At 44.6% G+C, this 18,053-nt stretch overlaps 2 protein-coding genes across 5 annotated transcripts in view; one reads left to right on the top strand and one right to left on the bottom strand.

The window, feature by feature from the left end:
• Positions 1-222: 222 nt before the first annotated feature.
• LOC118221783 (nuclear distribution protein nudE homolog 1-like) lies at positions 223-9,003 on the top strand. 2 transcript variants are annotated; one of them, XM_035407157.1, is made up of 9 exons: positions 223-426; positions 1,984-2,104; positions 2,802-2,955; positions 3,669-3,817; positions 3,934-4,070; positions 4,298-4,468; positions 4,667-4,752; positions 5,044-5,183; positions 5,636-9,003. In XM_035407157.1, the coding sequence occupies exons 2-9, from the start codon at positions 2,019-2,021 to the stop codon at positions 5,727-5,729; spliced, it is 1,017 nt and encodes a 338-aa protein (XP_035263048.1). In that variant the 5' UTR covers positions 223-426; positions 1,984-2,018; the 3' UTR covers positions 5,730-9,003. The 2 variants fall into 2 exon arrangements, with proteins under 2 accessions (XP_035263048.1, XP_035263049.1); XM_035407158.1 differs by lacking the exon at positions 223-426 and adding an exon at positions 524-1,494.
• Positions 9,004-9,091: 88 nt separating this feature from the next.
• The window catches only part of myh11a (myosin, heavy chain 11a, smooth muscle), a 32,610-nt gene continuing 23,648 nt past the window's right edge, over positions 9,092-18,053 (bottom strand). For 2 of the 3 annotated variants that reach the window (XM_035407153.1, XM_035407154.1), the window contains 19 exons: positions 17,787-17,924; positions 17,569-17,692; positions 17,232-17,403; positions 16,703-16,915; positions 16,292-16,436; positions 15,972-16,178; positions 15,712-15,816; positions 15,404-15,556; positions 14,922-15,170; positions 14,606-14,818; positions 14,198-14,410; positions 13,872-14,033; positions 13,654-13,782; positions 13,457-13,545; positions 13,230-13,353; positions 12,900-13,108; positions 12,616-12,724; positions 12,239-12,411; positions 9,092-10,501 (listed from right to left, as the gene is read on the bottom strand). In XM_035407153.1, the coding sequence (XP_035263044.1) occupies positions 10,366-10,501; positions 12,239-12,411; positions 12,616-12,724; positions 12,900-13,108; positions 13,230-13,353; positions 13,457-13,545; positions 13,654-13,782; positions 13,872-14,033; positions 14,198-14,410; positions 14,606-14,818; positions 14,922-15,170; positions 15,404-15,556; positions 15,712-15,816; positions 15,972-16,178; positions 16,292-16,436; positions 16,703-16,915; positions 17,232-17,403; positions 17,569-17,692; positions 17,787-17,924 (3,063 nt within the window). In that variant the 3' untranslated portion in view covers positions 9,092-10,365. Of the gene's footprint in view, positions 10,502-11,582; positions 11,616-12,238; positions 12,412-12,615; positions 12,725-12,899; positions 13,109-13,229; positions 13,354-13,456; positions 13,546-13,653; positions 13,783-13,871; positions 14,034-14,197; positions 14,411-14,605; positions 14,819-14,921; positions 15,171-15,403; positions 15,557-15,711; positions 15,817-15,971; positions 16,179-16,291; positions 16,437-16,702; positions 16,916-17,231; positions 17,404-17,568; positions 17,693-17,786; positions 17,925-18,053 lie in introns of all 3 variants that reach the window. The other variant, XM_035407156.1, reaches the window with a different exon arrangement.

The raw sequence follows: 18,053 nt of genomic DNA, 5'->3' as shown, positions 1-18,053 counted from the left end.
AGGGTGACCAAAGCACACTGAAAAAGTGTTTACCGTTTCAAGGCGCTCAGCATTGAATGAACTACCAATGCAAAAATGTTGAGTACTAGGACAGAACCATTCGAAACCCATGGGGCCCTCTCCCAAAGTATTTTAATAGCGTATACAACGTAATTCAACTGACATGTATTATTGGTCGATGCTCTTGTGGTTCACTCCCCGTCGACCAATCGCACACGACAGTCAGTGGGGTAGAACCACTCAGTGGGTAGAACGGTTTGGATTTGAACGTTCTGAATAGCACCCTAGTGTCTCAGTAAACCAACGAAGTTGTACCTCTTGAGAACAGTTTAGCTTTTATATTTTTGTTAGATACCTATCTTAAAAGTAGGTTTAAACCAATAACAGAAGACCCGAAAACCAACATCATCGGCGTCTGCATATTTGGTTAGTTCAACTTTATGATGTTAGTTAACTAGCGTTATGAACTTACAGGTTAGCTGGCTAGCTAACTCGGGTGTGGAGAGTTAGAACCATAACCGTAAAAAAATGGTTAGAATACATGGATAACATAGCTAGCTACCTAATGGTGGCTAGACAAGTTGGATAACAATTAGCTAGTTATGTTGATGTGGTTAACATTCGTGTGTATATGTGTGTTAATCCTGATTTATGTAGCTAGCTCACTACCCAGTGTTGTACCAGTAAAACCAGCGGATTACCGATGATATTATGGAAACATAACATCGTTAAACATTGGCTAGCTAGCTACTTATTTCACATAGCTAGTCTGTTTTCTGTTTATGTCAGATTGTCTTCATCAACTCGTCAGAGCAAGAGATCATGCATCATCTTAGTTTTGCTAACGTTGTGTCGTGGTGTTCCGATTTTAGTTAGTGGCAACGCCAGCTATGATGACAATGTAGTAAGATGTACAGCAAACTAACGTTAAAGTGCGTTTAAATCGGTAGCTGATGGTAGCCAACTAACCACTACGTTCTCTTGTTCAGCGTTAGCTAGTTAACGTTAGCTGTTGATACGGATCCGTTGGCTAGCTAGTTGGTGAGTCGTCGCTCCTAAGGTAGTGGTCAGTCCAAAGAAGAGTCGGTGCCATGGCACAATCTATTTGTTTACTATTTGCAGTTAGCCAGATTTGTTTAGCTAACCTGAACGTCGCCTGTACCACGGCTCAGTCTTTATTAGTTAACGTTAGACATTTAGGTAGCTAACTACGTAGCTAACTATAGAACGATCACACTTAGTCTGGGGCACAAGCCGTCGAATGTGTACGGGGATGCTTGATTTTAGCTATCGATAAGTTTGTTTCCAAGCAAGATATGACAAGACTTTCGATATTTTTGCATGCTGGCTGTCTCAGTCTGATGAAAGAAATTGAATTTGTCTAATGCGTTTAGCTTCCTACCCGCGATTAATATTTATCACATTTGCACTGAAGCTATTGCACAAGGTAACATTAGCTAACCTTAGCCAGAAGTCAAAGTGACTTTCATCCAGGTAAGGCCCTGTTGTGTTTGTGTATATGCGATAGTAGTAATTAAATCAATGTTACGATGGTTTTTTACTGTCGGTACTGCCCACCCCCCGTCCCCCAGGTTTGTTGGGGGAACAGCTAGTTACCGTTAGCTCCCCATAACTCAAACCGACATAAACTAAAGGTCAACGGCTATTTGTTGTTTCAGAGGAGAATAGTTTATAGCATCATCATATACAATTGTATGATTGGTATCAACGGCCGTCCCTCTTGCGGTTAGATGGCTGGAGGTTTAAATGTACGAAGAGCCGAGAATGGAAATGCAGAAACATGCTGTATTCTTTAAAACAGATTCGTGTCGCAAAGCTAGTTAAATTCCGTATGAATCCCATTGCTGTCAACTGCGTGTTTACACTAGGAGTAAAAATTGTTTCACACAAAATGTGTATTATATTGTCTTAGATGTCTGTCCTTTGGAGAGAGAAGAAAAAAACTTTTTGTTTGCGTTTAAGGATCTGGAGGTTCTTTTGAAGATTCCCAATAAGATATGGGAGAACCCACATCATCAATCTTTTCTTCCATTGAGGAAGAGCTGAATTACTGGAAGGAACAGGCTGCTGAACGTCAGCAGAGGTAAGGAAGTCTGCGTGGAAGATGGTTCCTCACCATGTGGTAGGGGAATGAAATGCGTCATTAACGATAATTGCTGCCTCTGTATTGGTACACTCAGGATCTGCGCCTGACTCAGTTTCTTTTGCATTCAACAGCTTGGTAAATGACAATTCCCAGGAATTTATCAGTCTGTCTCTAATATGACTCCCAGTCCAAGAGCTCGGTGCAAAAGAGACTTAAGGTTTGACTGGAGAATGAATGAACAAGCTTGCAGCCTGAGGCTGGCTATATGAAACACAAGCCCAAATAAGCATTTCAGGCGTATTATGTTTGTGAAATTTTAGCTGTGTTAAAATGAAAAACGTTTTAATCAAAATGGTGGAGACATAGGCTGCCGGACAAATGTACAAAAATCAGATGAGCAACCAGTATTTATGAAGCAGACAGGTGGGAAACAAACATGCTATCAGTAGCTATGGTTACTTGTAGTCAGTGGTATATAACAATGCATCTTGGCCACTCTTTACTCTCAGTTTTTTCTTTTTTTTACCCAGGTAATTTTCTTTGCTCTTGATCAAGGCATTCTTATTCTATGGTGTTAATACGCATTAATAAATATTTGTGGATTACGCATCTCTTGTGTCTGTTCAGTTTGAGTGTGGCGGCTTGATAAGTAATGGGACACATACTCAGTGTGTTTGTGTGTGTGCGTGTGCAGTGCGGAGGCAGCCCAGGAGGAGCTGCAGGAGTTCCAGCAGATGAGTCGTGACTACGAGGCTGAGCTGGAGGCGGAGCTAAAGCAGTGTGAATCTCGGAACCGAGAGCTGCTGTCCCAAAACAACCGCCTGCGCATGGACCTGGAGACCTACAAGGTATTGCCCCCAGCACCCATGTTGCCATGGTGTTTTTCTAGGGCACGTAGAAAAGTAAGTCGGCCCATGACTTAAGTACTAAATGATGAAGGTGACCACGGCCTTGCTGTTTTAAAGGGAGTCATAAATCTGTCCCTGGCGAATGGCTGTAGTGGCGAGTGTGTTGTCTGAGGTAGGCCTGGGATGAGGCGGGTAGAAGCATATTGCACGGCTGTGTGTGGCAGCAGCGTGGAGACCGGTTGCCAGGCTGCGCGAGTGAGGTCAGTCCTCTAGTACGCGGCGCACGCATAAACACAATCGCCGATTCATCGCCACGGCCGTCCACAGAGGCCCAGTTCAGAGCCGAGGAAGCAGCTGACTGTTATTTCTGTTCTGCTGTCTGGAGGGGGGCACGGAATAATGCAGCAGTGTGCCTGTTGTGTGAAGGCTGTGAGGGCTTTGTCCGCATGCCGACACATTCGTTTTTAAAGAGCGCTTCAAATGACCGTGGACAAACAAGGGAAATGCTCAAATCATTTGTCGGATTGGGGAAATGTAAAAAGATGTGGGATGAGAAACTGGTTGGAACATTTGCATTAATGTAAATGGCAGCTGCTGAATTCCTTCAGGCCAGGTATTAATAAATGAGAATGGTCACTGCCTGATATATTTTATGCCAAAGTCTTGCTGGCAGTGCGTTCATTGGTGTGGTGTGATTTTTGGACCCCTTTTAGGAGAAACTTGAGATCCAGCATTCAGAAGCTTTCAGACAGATCTCCACACTTGAGGGAGACTTGGCGGAGACCACCGCTGTCAAGGACCACCTTCAGAAGTACATCAGAGAGCTGGAACAGTCCAACGACGACTTGGAGAGAGCCAAGAGGTCAGCTCCCTCCTCACTGCGTCTCTGTATGTGAGCATCGGAATGGAATGTTCCTGATGTATTTTGGCTGAGCTGTTTTTTTCATGCGTCTCTCTCCGTCTGCACTCTAAACTCAGGGCCACCATCATGTCCCTGGAGGACTTTGAGCAGAGAATGAACCACGTGATCGAGAGGAACGCCTTCCTGGAGAGCGAGCTGGACGAGAAGGAGAACCTGCTGGAGTCGGTGCAGAGGCTGAAGGACGAGGCCAGAGGTGTGGGGGTGAAGGGGGCAGACAGGAACACAGTGAAACTGCCGTGGGGGGGGGTGGTTGTGATGGTGATGGTCATGGGAGGAGGGTCACTGTTCTGTGCGATTGATATGGAGTGAAAGGCGGCTTTGAGCCGAGGCGGCAGAGGGAGACGTGTGGTTTTTGCTGAATGGCGGCTGTGTGCGTGGGACCTGACGGAGGCTGGCCTGTTGTTCCCGTGCGCGTGGCAGACCTGCGGCAGGAGCTGGCCGTGCAGCAGAAGCAGGAGCGCCGGCCGTCCCAGGGCCCGGCCAAGGATGGCGAGAAGACCCCGTCCGGCCTCCCCTCCCTCCCGTCCACCCCCTCTGGACCACGCGGCACAAACGGCACATTCTCCACCCCCCCGTCCTCCTACCGCCGAGGTGAGACAGAGCAGCACGCGCCGCCCCGCCCGAGCTGTTTCAGGCTGACGTGCAACTGATAGAGCTCAGTTACCGAGATAAGAAATTGCATTAGTGCCAGATATTTAAACTCTTGCGCCTGCTATGTAAAACTAGTCGGGCATCATAAAGCCAGGGCCAAGTGTGCGGTGTGCTAACTTGGAGCATGCTTGTGTCCAGGCGACGGTCTGACTGGAACTCCGCTCACTACATCCGCCCGAATCTCTGCCCTCAACATCGTGGGAGAGCTGCTGAGGAAAGTGGGGGTAAGAGCAGCCTTGCCTCAAGACCATTTCTAGGCCTTTGGATCATTTGTGGACAGTGACACCTAGAATACAGGACGCCTTATTTTGTCTGTTACTTTTTAAAAATATTTTATCCATCATGTGATAGTTGTATAACTGTGCCTTGTGCCTTAACAGAGCTTCAATTGAAATGTCCTTGCGCATGCTTTCATACACACGCACATTTCTGGCAGATGTGGAGAAGATTTGTCCTTTATCCTCTGGCAAGAAACAAAGTCTCTCATTCCGTGTTGGTTTGGTCTGTCGTTTCAGAACCTGGAGTCAAAGCTGGCCTCCTGTCGAGATTTTGTGTACGATCAGTCGCCAGGCCGAACAGCCCTCACTGCTGCTCCAGGGGCACCCACTATTCCACGAGACGGATCTGAGAACCATTCCAGCCTGTTTGAGAAAGGGTGAGGGATCCTCCCATGTTCTGTGTTGAATTTTGTAATTTCGTCCTCTTGGCCAATCGGAGCAAAGCTCTGACACTCCCTTGTAGGACTTTTCTTCCTTAAGCAACCCTGCGCTACAGTTTTTGTACTTTTTATAAGTGTCTTTGGCTGGCAGCTGCCTCTGGCCAGAAGCCAGGTCAGAGAACAAGGAGGCATGTTCCTTAGCATTTTCCCATCAAACATAAAGTGAGGGGCACACTTCAGGTCTGAGTATTTCTCACATAATTTACTGCATTTAAGCGTAAAGCCGTAGCAGCTGTAGCATGTCGACCTTCTCGTAGCCAGACGGTTGTTGTGATAACGTATAATGCATGGAGTAATAAAACTTCACTTCCCATCAAGCTAATTTCAGCTGCCCTGACGCACACTTGTGAAGATTTAGCGCTACTCCGTTCCGGTTGTGTTTTCTGCAGCTTGGCGAAGCGGTTGGAGTTTGCCCCGGCGTCTCCGAGCGTGGCCTCCTCGGCCATGCCGCCCCCGCAGGGAGTGGTAAAGATCCTGCTGTGAGACCCCGCTCACATCGCCCTCCACAGGCTCGCTCGACCCGGCATCGCTAGAAGATGTTAATGCTGCATTCTTTCCTCCAATGCTCCAAAATTCCTTTGCTTTTACCAAGGCCTCAGTACGCTGGCATAGTTCCTCTTCCCAGACTCCTGCAGGCCTCGTTCGGACAGTCCACAAACCACTTAATAGACTCTGCTGCTGAAAACCACTGAAATAAACAGAGATGCTTTGAAGTTTGGCATTCTGTGGGAAGGAATGAAAAAGCTAACATTTCCTTGCCCTGCCTGCAATAATCCGTAATTGTCGCCTCCTTCTAATGCCAGCTTGTCCTTCTTTGTGGGGATTAACCGTAGTGAGGAAGTGGAGCCTGTCGGTAGTTATCAGTTAGCCGCTGCTGCCTTTTACAATGCATTGGAAGGCACCATCCCTTTTACCTTTTGAGTCGTATTCTCTGTGGGGTCTGGCCTGAATGCTTTCGACCTAACAGTGCACTCTCTCTCTGTCTCTGTGAACTGTCTTCAGCGTGGTGAATGAGAGAAGCAGGCAGTTCTCTCTCGAGTCTCTTGCCGAGAGCAGCGTTAAATGTGTGTGTGTGAGTGAGTGTGTCCATGTGTGAGACTAACAATGCACAACCAATGGGAACAGTCCTTCTTTTGCTGAACTTTGATCGGTGTGGCTCAGCCTATACACTAAAGCACTGAAAAACAGAAAAATAGAGTTGTATTTTATTTAATGTTTTATTTCTACTTTTATTTTTTTTTACAAAACCAAATTTGCAGAAATGGGGGGAAAAAATGATACCAAGAAGTGGAAGTTCATCCTGTGTGCACTCTCACCAGGGATGTTTAAACTATTTTGAAAACTTGGTGGTCTTAATTTTTGCTGCCACTTACGAAATATTGAGTCCATGATGGTAGCAAATGAGAATGAGAGAGTTCTCTGTTGACCTCCCTGGTTTAGGACAGGCTTTTAATCTTTTATAGTTTTTTTTAAATTTCAGTTTTAAAAGGAGGGGTATGAAGCTTCTTCATACATTCAAAGCTGTTGCTCAGTGTTCACAACAGCATTGGGCTTTGCACAAAACAACTTTAATACCTGAGTATGTAATGTATTTTGACTGCGCTCAATACATGCCCATGGTGTGATTACCCTCCCCATTTATTATCTCTTCCCTTACAAAGCTGAAAGGACATGTATGTACAGCAGTATTTATGTTTTCCCCCCAGGCATTGGTGAAAATTACTCTACACTGACACCCAGTGGAACAAAAAGGAATATACCTAATCAGCACCAATATTGACTATGAAAAGCTCATCCAATGCTTAAAAGGATAGTTTGGAATTTTTGATATCTAGCCCTATTTGCTCCACAGTTCACAGTGCACCTTCAGCAAAGACAATCCCATGGCACAGTCTATAATAACAATTTAGAGCTGTTATTTCATAGTGTTGAAGTCAAATTACCACTAAAATCTGTTGCTTTATAATACTGTGCAGAAGTTGCTGTGTGCAACGAGTGATACTTGGCCATACAGTTTCAGATTTAGTGGTAATTTGACTTCAACATTATGAAATAATAGCTTGAAATGGTGATTATAGACAGCAGAGGGTGCACTGTGGAGTGTGTGTAACTGATTTTGGTGCTGCATGAAGGTTCCCCCGTCACTTCCGTTGTAGCTTGCGGCTCACTAGCAGGAGCTCCATGTCCGGTATGATGGTGAAGCCCTGATTGACATGAAATGTTCTCTTTGGCAGTAACATCATGGGTGAGTCAAAAAATGAGATGGAGATAAAAATTTCCAAACTATTCCTTTAATTAAGGATCTAGACTTTTGAGTGTATGCATTGGCTGGTCACAATATTGCAGCCAGACTGGACATTAATGACCAGTAGGGTTGCATATATGCCAAAGAACTGGACATATTTCAGAACATGAGCGGTTGTGTGGTGTAACCAGGATGAAACTTAGTTTTGCACATGTATTTGATTCTTAGTACCTGTCTCATAAGATTTGGTTTGTGGGATGATGTATATTTGAGCAGAAGTGTTGCTAAAACACACAAATAGAAAGGTTGTTTTTCATTTTTTGAATGGTTTTGTAGGTGTAAGATATCACCAGTGGAGAGTATGATTAGCAAATTGTCAACATGTTTTCAAAGGTTTTTATGTGCGTTTTGCATCCTGTGACTTTAAATAATACTGTTCTGAAGCAGAAACTACTGAAGTAGTTTTCTTGTCCTATGTGTAAAGACTGAATAGGCCACATCTAAAATATAATTTACACGATTAACTATAAAGAATAGCACACAATGATTAGACAGAGCCTGTTTCCTTAATATCAAGCCTTTTTGTTATATGTGTGTGTGTGTGTGTGTTTGTGTGTCTGTAGCACCATTGGATCTTGAAGGCACATTTCCTTTCAAGTCTAGGGTTTACCAGAGATTTGTGGTGCATGTTTTGGAAACTACTGATTTTCTTTTTTGTGGGAGGCATTGGAAAGAGGAGAAGTTGTGATGTTTTCTGAAGCTAGGGTATACTAACACACTGTTGTTGAATGTATAGAGATTCGTTTAGGCTTCCCTTCCTGAGTTTGGAGCACTGCAGAATATTTGATATAGCACCTGCTGTCTGGCTTATCAGATGGGTGAAACATGAATGTCAGGAGATCAGGAGGCGTAGCTTTAGCAACCAAACTTTAGTGATACGTTTTAGAAAATCCATTTCAGGGCCGAAACAGTTTTTCTCTCCCAGAAAAGATTAACCATTTCATATTTTTAAAATAAGGACATTTGTATACTTCAGTGAAGGATAAAATGCATTTTATGTTAAAAATGGAGAATGATTAGTAAGGTACATTAAGGTGCATTAGTTGTTACTGTCCTTTTAGGATACTGATAAAAAAATGGGAGGTATGTTGGTGGAATTGGCTGTACAGGCCTGCTTGTTCCAGACTACAGCTCAGGGGCAGATGTGATCTTTGCACTGTTAGCAAAATACGCAAATAAACATCACAATACTACAAGTACTAACTGGGGCAGGGCTATTTTTCTATGGATTATGCTGTTACTAGGAGGGCAGCAGCTCATAATATGACTTGTTATATGCCTCAAAAAGAGTGTGGGAGATCTGTGTGTTTGTGAGTGTGGTATCCACACCACAACATTTGTAATCTGAGTTTTCTTGTACGGACCTGAGGTATGTTAAAATAGCTAAGGTAGTTTGGGTCGCAAAATTTTTTTTGTATCCAAATGTGTACATTAAAAACATTCTTAAATGTGTGAGTTGTAGTGCTTTCATTGAACTTAATTCTGGTTGTAGTGTGGGTGGGGTATGTGGATACAGTGCTAAAGAAAAATGTAACACTTCTTGGGTTGTGTGGACACACTTTATTTCACGTGCAGGTGGTTTCACAAAACGTCAATTAAGTTTTGGAAAAAGTTTAGACTACTGATAATTAACTTTATAGTGACCAGTGCATGAATTTATGTTGTACAGAAAAATAGAGAATTTATTTGTATATTAAGTGTTTGAAAAAGGTCACATTAAATGAACAAAAGCATTTGCAATAACATTTTATAATATTCCTGCTCTGAAGAGAAATACGAGGACCTTTTCTAACTTTGTGTCATATGTAGGATATTTCAGGGGTCTTAAATGGTAGTACTACATTTAATAACCTAGATTTAAAACATTGGCTTCCTTGATTTAAAACAACAAAAAAAAAAAAATACATTCAGAAGAAATGTAACACTTGTGTAGACAGGAAAGAAAAGATGGTCTCTTGAAATGTCTTTTCGATACTCTTCTGCAGGACAGTACAGTGTTGGCAATTACAAAGCCAGAGGAGAGGCATGATGCTTTAGACATGTATAGAAGGCTAGTCTCCAATGACCTTGAAATAGGTTCCTCAGTACAATAATAATCAGAAAACCTAAATAAAATCTTTTTAACAAATTTCACAAGGGAACAATACAAAAACTTAAATTAACAAATTAATTGGATGGACAAATCTGAAGAGCACATGCATGGCATAGAATGGCGGTCACCTTTTCAGACATGTATGTGAGTGGGCCAGACCAGCTTTGCTTTTTGTTTCCACTGGAAAATTCTGTTTGACACAATTTCAAATCTCACCCTTTCTAATACCTCAGTAATTAAACTAGTTTGTGGGTCTAGAAAGGTGTCCTTTCATTTTGATTTCTGACTGGCACAAAGTAAAAAGTCTTATTTTTGCAGGCCAAAGTGGGAAATGACAGCACTGTATCTGCTGCATGTGTGGCGATTGCTGTGTAAACATAATATGCAATTAGGAAAGATATTGTAATTTGAGGGTGTGGTAGAAAACGGTGCATCACAGAACAGCAAATCAAACCAAAGTTCCCAACACCCAAAACAAAAAAATCAGAATCACTGGTTTGATTATCAGAATGTTTTCACGTTTATCTTTGAATAGTCAGACGGAGAATGGCCTGCCTCCTAAATGATGATGCAACCCATTAGCGGTTAGCTTACAGATTGACCCCTTTGGATTGTATCGAATGATAGTTGAAAATTAAGTAGCCATTAATTAATTTGTTTTGAATGATAAGCAGATAAGTCTGGGAATAAATGGGGTAATTTATCTTGATGCATGTGCTCCTCTAGTCAGCCTTGGTTCCGTTGAAGTCCCCCTGTGAGTCTCCCTCTTCTTCAGAAGCGTCGGTGTTGTCCATTACTCCTCTCCTCCCCCCTCCCATGCGTCGCGGTCCGCTGCTGAAGGATGGCTCGTTTCCACGCCTGAAAATCCACAGATGCGCAGGTGAGGATGACGGCAGACGGACAGAGTGAGAGACCCGGTCTCTCCACATTAGTGCCGGAATGTCACTTTTAACGACTTAATGGTGGGGCTCCATCCTCAAGAGCTCCACATGAAAAGGCACTATGGCACTCACTGAACAAGACCGTCCCTCAAATGGAACTCACGGTCTTGTTTCTTAGACTCTAAAAGCATCAGTAGCACTCCTAAGGAGTTACAAATGTACACTGTAATCACTGAAGGAAATAAGAATACTGAAGTGATGAGACAGAAAATGGGTTCCACGTTTTGGGCTAGTATTTCAGAACAAAGGATGGAAGTTTTTCAGGGCTTTTAAAATAAAACCACCTTTATGTGAGTCAGCCAAAGCTTGATATTCATGTTCCCTTACCACTTACCTGACATCTTCATTGAAGGAGAACATCAGTATTGCTCTCTGACTGACTCGTGAAGTACTCTTAATTTACTGCTTAAATGAAACCAGTTGAATGCCAGTAGTACTTCACCCCAGGCATAGTGATATCAAACATTATGCAATTATATGTCACAAAACTTACAGTAAATCTTTCTTTGTGAAACAATTACATGTGTAACTGTAACTTCAACGTGTGTAACTTCAAAAAGTGAGTACCGCTTGCAAAATAGCAGCAAAATGAACTGCATTCAGCAGCCTGAATGCAGAACACTTCGGAGGTTGTTGCTTTTTGGGCAGACATGGTTAAGATTGTTTTAATGCTGTTACTGGCAGGCGAGTTATCTTTGTCACTCATTTGCTTCCCAGCACTGGGAAATGAGTTTGGTTTAGGGCACTAAACCAGGCTCTCAGAATAGAGGGAAACATGGTCTCACACTGGAAGCTGTACATATGTAATGTGCACATGGGGAAGCAATTCACGCTTCACTTTGCGTGACAGTCCTTCTCCGATGGCCTTGGTTTGGTACTATGATCCATTAACCATATTTCAGCTCCACTCTTTCAGGCAGAAGCATGAGCGAAGTAGACAGTGGTAAGTGAAGGAGAAAAAGGTGTTGTAATTAAGCAGCTTCTGAAGGCAGAGGTACCTGCTAAATCACTGCGGGGGGTCCTGATTGCCTCTGTAATAAAGACAGACAGGCCTTCGTTTCTATTGTCAGAATCCAGCCAAGGCCAGTGCTGGGCAGACAGACTCATTAAAAAAAGCCCTCACAGACACCCGCCCACACACACAATCGCAACCACCCCCTTTTCTCTCAGAGATGAATCATGTCAGCTCCTACCACATTTCATAAACAGTGTCAGGGAAAATAAAACGGGTACTTTTTAACAAGCACAGTGCTGTGTCATGTATCTCTACTGATGGGAAGCTAGAGAAAGGTGTGATCTTTTTCAGTGCTTTTAAGGACGTGAAGGTGGTGCTATGAAGGCATGACAATGTCCAGCATTTAGTCCTGTCTCACTTACTTCAGAGCAGCAGTTCTGACATGAATTGATCGCGACTGAATCTGAGGTCAAGATGGGGGACTTCACGAAAATTATGCCAATTAGAAGAAATAATTATAGCATAAACCAGTCAGATAGGTCCTATTTACATCTAACTGAAGGGAATATAAGACTGACATACCAGTGCAAAGGCGAAGGACATTGGGATGGTGGAGGGGAGGGTGAGACATTTTCCATTAGCAGCTGTAGAAGGAATGTGCTCAAGCACACTGCCCTCTCTTGGCCTATGGTCTCCTACCTGAGTTTGGTCTTGAGGGAGTTGACTTCTCTGCTCATGGCATCGTTGGCCTCTGTTGCCTCGTCCAGTTCCCTCTGCAGCTTTCTGCGAGCAGCCGTGATGCGCTGGGACTCCTCCTCTGCCTCCTCCAGTTGCCTCTTCAGTTGTTTCACCCGCGCACTGCCCTTGTCTGCCTATGGGGTGGTACGATAGTGTCACTTATTCTGTAGGACTCAGAGGGAGAGCAGCGAAGTGGCTCTCCCAAGTTCAGTGTAACTGTCCCAGTGAACACTGGTGGAAATTAAAATGAAAAAAAAAAAGTTCAATTCTATTTTTTTATATTCACAGGAATAGCTGAACTGTAGTGTTTACATGTGTGGAGGTCATGGATAGTTTACCTGGTCCTTGTATTGCTCTGCTTGCTTACGCTCATCCTCAACTTGGATCATCAAGTCCTTCAGTTTCTTCTCCTTCTGCCGCATGCCCTTGGCAGTGGCCTGCTTCTCCCTTATCAAAATCACATTAAAGGTGTGATGAGCACTTCAATCTGTAGCTATGCTGGATATTAAACTTCACACACATTTTTCTAAAGCTAATAAAGCTTGGTCAACAAGAATCACACAGAATGAGCATGATGGAGCACAGTGTAGTGGAGACCTGCTCCCTGAAAGCTGCTCTTTACCTGCTCTCTTGCTCAAGCTGCTCCTCCAGCTGCTGCACCTTGGCCTCCAAGGCAGTGATGGAGGACTTGAACTTGGATTTGACCTGGTTCTCCATCTCCTGGAGCTTGGCCTTCAGCTCCTTGTTCTGCCTCTCCATTTGCTGCCGTGCACTCTCATTCTTTTGAGATGTGGTACGCTCTGTCTGAAGTTCATTGTTGAGCTGATCCACCTGATTTAGTGAACAAAGAGGGGAGCACATGAAGACTCTGTTGTGAAATTTGTACGGCACCTGTACACATCTGCACACAATAATCTATGGGTTAATCAACAGCCTGCGTTTCTGTTGTTACCTGCTGTGTGCTCTTTCTCAGCCTGTCATTAAGGATTTCCATGTTGCTCTGTTCCTCCTCCAGTTCCTCCTCCAGCTGGGAGATTTTAGCCTCCAGACGCCGTTTCTCATCAGACAGCGCCGACCTGCAAATGTTGCAGTGTTACACTACACTCTGCTTTGGCACCTACCAGACCTGCCCATCTCAATCCCCTCCTCTTTACTCCCTCCTCTGGCAGTGACACTCACTTTCCGGAGGCGTTGCTGGCGAGCTCATCGGCAAGCTCGTCCCTCTCAGCCTCTGCCTGCTTGCGTGCTCTTTCTGCTGCAGCCATATCCTACGAGTAGAGCCAGAGAAAGGTCAGCCTGGGCTCTGTGTGTAGGCTAATTTCATGAAGATTTTAGGAAGGATGAATGAAGAGTGATTATAAGGTTTAATTCAGTACCTCCTGCAGCTGCATCAGTTCTGCTTCTAGACTCTTGGCCTTCCTTTCAGTCTCCTTGGCAGTGGATAGCACTTCTTCCCTGGCTGCACGAGCATCCTCCAGTTCTCTCTGGAAGTCCTTCATCTGGGCCTGTGGAACGCAAGTCAGTCAAGATAATGTGGGAAGCACACAGGACATCCATAGGACCAGTCATTTCTGTGCATTTAAGCTCAGCCCACCTGGATCTTGCGCAGCTGTTTGATGGCCTCATCTCGGCCCTTGTTGGATGTTTCAATCTGACCCTCCAGGTCCTTGATGTCTCCCTCAAGCTTCTTCTTGGCAGCAGACACTATGGCTCTCTGCTTCCGTTCGTCCTCCAGCTCTGTCTCCAGCTCGCGTACCTGCAGAGGACATGCACACAGGGATTCTCACACCACCTGCTCATTCAGATGTGTGATGCCTTGCCTCACTTTCAATGGAAAGGCAGAAATTTAATGAACGTGAGAGTATGGAAGCACATATGAAATATGGAAAAGCAAATGTGAAGATGGTGGAACATCCATACCTGTTTGATCAGCTGCCTCTTCTTCTCCTCACCCTGCTCATCTCTGCCCTGCAGGTCTCTTTCGAATTGGGCCTTGAGAGCCTGCATGTTGACCTCCAGACGCAGCTTGGCATCCTCAGCTGCCTGCAGCTCGTCTTCCAGCTCCTCCAGCTGGGTCTTCATTTCCTCCACCTGAGCCTCCAGCCCACGCTTTGATTTCTCCAGTTCATGCACCTGCCAAGGAAAGAGAGAGCACAAGCTTTAATGTGGCATCCTTAGATTATTCCAATAAATCATTCAAGAGTGGGACTAATCATATTCTTTGACTTTATCAGAGAGTAGACTGAGAGTAAATAAAGATCCAGTATAATTACTGCTTTATTTTCGACTTAGTATAAAAAGCAAAAATATAAAAAGATGACGACTCACACTCTTGCCAACGTCATCCTTGGAGCTGACCAGGTCCTCCATCTCTGTGCGCAGGGCTTTGTTGGCCCTCTCCAGCTCCTCGCGGGCATCCTGAGCTTCCTCTAGGGCCCGGGCCAAAGAGAGGGCCTTCGTCTCTTTCTCTCGAGCCTCGGCCTCCGCACGGTCACGCTCATCTGCGAACTTGTTGGAGATGCTCTTCTCCTCTGCAAGCATCTGACAGGTACAGATGGTGAGAAATACAGAGGGTAAGGTAACGATGTGTGTGTCTCTGCTGAAATAATTCCTCATCAGACCAAAGTGAAATGTGAACACTCACCTGGTCAAATTTCTTCTGCTTCTTTTCCAAGTTGGACACCAACTGCCTCTGGTTGTCCAGGTCCATCATTAGATCCTCTAGCTCCTGCTGCAGACGGTTCTTTGTCTTTTCCAATTTGTCGTAGGCTGAGGCCTTCTCTTCGAACTGCGTGTTGGCTGCTTCCAGGTCTCGCTGCAGCCGCTTCTTGCTCTCCTCCAGTAGCTCCACGTTGCTGGAAAACTCCTCCAACTTCTTCTTGGAGTCTGACAGCTGGTGTCATTGAAGGACAAGACTCAGGGCCACACACAAAGATGTGAAACTTTAATCTGCATTGGCCAACATCTAACACTAGCTCAGTGTTTATTTCCTGAAAATGGACTGGCTCTCTTTTGAAGATAAGCCAAATTATTTTTGACCATAGATCACATGATAAATATCCCTTATCTGTTCATTCAGGCTCCTGCTCATTCTCAAGCCCAGTGACTCCCAACAGGAAGGCTGACCTGCACAGTGAGGGTGGAGACGTATTTCTCCACATTCCTCTTTGCCTCCATCTCCTCCTCCAGCTGCTCTTGCAGCCCATTGCGATCGTCCTCCATCTGACGCAGGCGTGTTGAAACGGCCAGCTTCTGCCTCGTCTCCTCTGCAAGCAGCTCCTGGGGAGACCAATGGGGATTAGCAGATGGCTTCCTTGAGAAGTGTATAGGGAACAGCAGTCATTGTGCACTTTGGGAATGTGTTGTAATATTAAGTATTCAGAATAAATCTCAGGACAGAACTACAGTCACAAGGCAGTTAATCAGTGCAGTACCTGTGTGTCCTGGACTTGGGAGGTCAGGCCGGCCACATCTTTGCTCAGTTTGATATTCTTGCCCTCTGCTTCATTGAGAAGGTTGGTCACACTCTCCAGTTCCACCTGTCAGGATTGAAGTAAGTTTTTAAAACTGTTCTATCATTACCGTTATTTTAGTATTAGTGTTTCTTGTGCATCTAGGCTTTTATTATTTTCCACATTCACTGATCTGAATGACAGTAGCACTTCCTGCCAATGTGAACCTGAGGAGCGCTTACAGTGATTTTGGAGACGCGGTCCCCCAGCTCGGCTTTCTGCTTCTCGCTGTCGGTGAAGCGTGACTGCAGGTCGACCAGCTGCCCCTCCACCTTCTTCCTCTTGTGCTCCAGCTCCTGTTTGGCCTGGCTCAGAGAGCGAACCTCTATGCTCAGCTCCGACGACTCCTTCTCCAGAGCCTGCTTGGCTTTCTCCAAGTTGGACTTCACCTGCACATGGAAAACTCACCTCAACACCTCCGAATTCACGATGCACGCGAAACTGCCTTTGCACAAACATATGCTGCAGTAAAGATGTGTGTTTCACCAGTGATGGCTTGTACCCGTTTGGACTGCTCCAGTTGCTCGGTGAGTTCCTCCACAACTTGCGTATGTTTCTGCCGCATCTCCTGCACCTGTGCCTCGTGTGTACGCCCTTCCTCCTCCATGGCCCTTTTCAGCAGGGTCACTTCCTGCTCTCGTTTTGCCCTGTGCAAGGTTGCCAGGGTTAAAAGGCATACATTTTAATAACTCCTGTCCTCTGTGCTGTCATTCTGTGGAATCTGTTAGACAACCAGGTTCTCATAATTACTAATTTAGTCAGCTATGATGCAAATATTATGCACCTCTTATGCATTACCAAACCATGCTTGTGTAGGCTTGTCATGCGTTTAAGGAACTGATGCTCTGAACATGACAGACAGACATTGCAGACACGTGGATGGCTGCTGGACTGTGTTCAGAGGGGTCCTCACCGGAGCTCCTGCTGGGTGGCAGTGCTGTCCAGAGTGTCCTCCAGCTCAGATTTCAGTGCCTCCAGCTCCTCTCCCAGGTCACGTTTGGTCTTCTCCGCCTTATTGCGGGCAGCGCGCTCAGAGTCCAGGTCTTCCTGCAGGTCAGAGATGTGTCCCTCCAGCTCACGGATCTTCTTCAGAGCATTGTTCTTCTGGGCCATCTCATCTTCCAGTCTGCCATAAAACAGCCACCAAGTTTCAGTCACATTAACTGTCGCAAATCGAAAAAAACACACCACACAAATTTATTTAAATATATTTATGTATTTATCTCAGGACTAAACCAGGTGGGAAAAATTTTATTTTTATTTTTTACTTTATGATCATTTTCAGAAATTGCAAATTGAAGATCTCTCTTACTGCAGGGAGTTTTAACATTAAAAACAGGTGGAAAATATAACAATGTTAATGTTTTGAGAATCCCCCCCAGTGTACTGTAAAAAAAAGTATTATATTGAAAAAAGTCAAACGCTGTATCAGGGGGACATACCTTGCCAGCGCAGCTTGGAGCTCCTCATCCTTTTTGGCCAGCTGTGCCTTCAGCTCGGCAATCTGGGCTTGCAGATCGGCAATCTGTTCCTGGAGATCATTGGACTCCGCCTCTAACTTGCGCTTGGCCTTGTCGAGCTCCTGCCGGGTTTTCTCTTCTTTCTTCAAACGGACTGCATAGATAACAAGTGTTCACATACCGTTTGTCATTTATGTTTGAAAAAATTTGAATACAGATGCAGCCACAGGCCCAATGAATGATGACAGCTGTGATGATTTAGGAATGTGTAAGGATTAAGAAATATTAAAATTTGGAAAAATTTATAGGGCAGGCTAACCTTCAAGCTCTGATATCATGGACTCATGTTTATTCTTCAGCTTTGTCAGGTTCTTGGATTTCTCTTCTTCCTCAGCCAAGTTGGAGCTGTAGTCTGCTATCCTCTCCTCCATTAGCTTTCTCTCCTAAAATCAACGTGGCAATCTATTGTTATTTTAAGAAATCTTAATACAAACTCTGCATGTGTGGTTTGGAACACAGCAGGAGACTCGCACTTACCTTGAGCAGCTTGTTGTTCTGATCCTCCATCACCAGGATGTCATCCTCCAGTTTCTTAATCTTGCCCTCAGCTGTCACCTTCTCCAGCTGCAGTTTCTGACGGGCATCCTCCTCTTCCTCCAAATGCTCCTCCAGGTCCTAGGGACAGCAGAATGATCAACATGTAAATGATTTTTCAAGATCAACCATTAATTGGATAAACCATAATTAAAAAGCATGCTCTTTTGCATGCTAGAAACACAAGAATTTCTGATGAGATACTTGACT

Source organism: Anguilla anguilla, chromosome 2, assembly GCF_013347855.1.
Source record: "Anguilla anguilla isolate fAngAng1 chromosome 2, fAngAng1.pri, whole genome shotgun sequence".
In the NCBI taxonomy this organism is placed as follows: Eukaryota; Metazoa; Chordata; class Actinopteri; order Anguilliformes; family Anguillidae; genus Anguilla; species Anguilla anguilla.
This window is presented reverse-complemented; position numbering and strand designations above follow the sequence as displayed.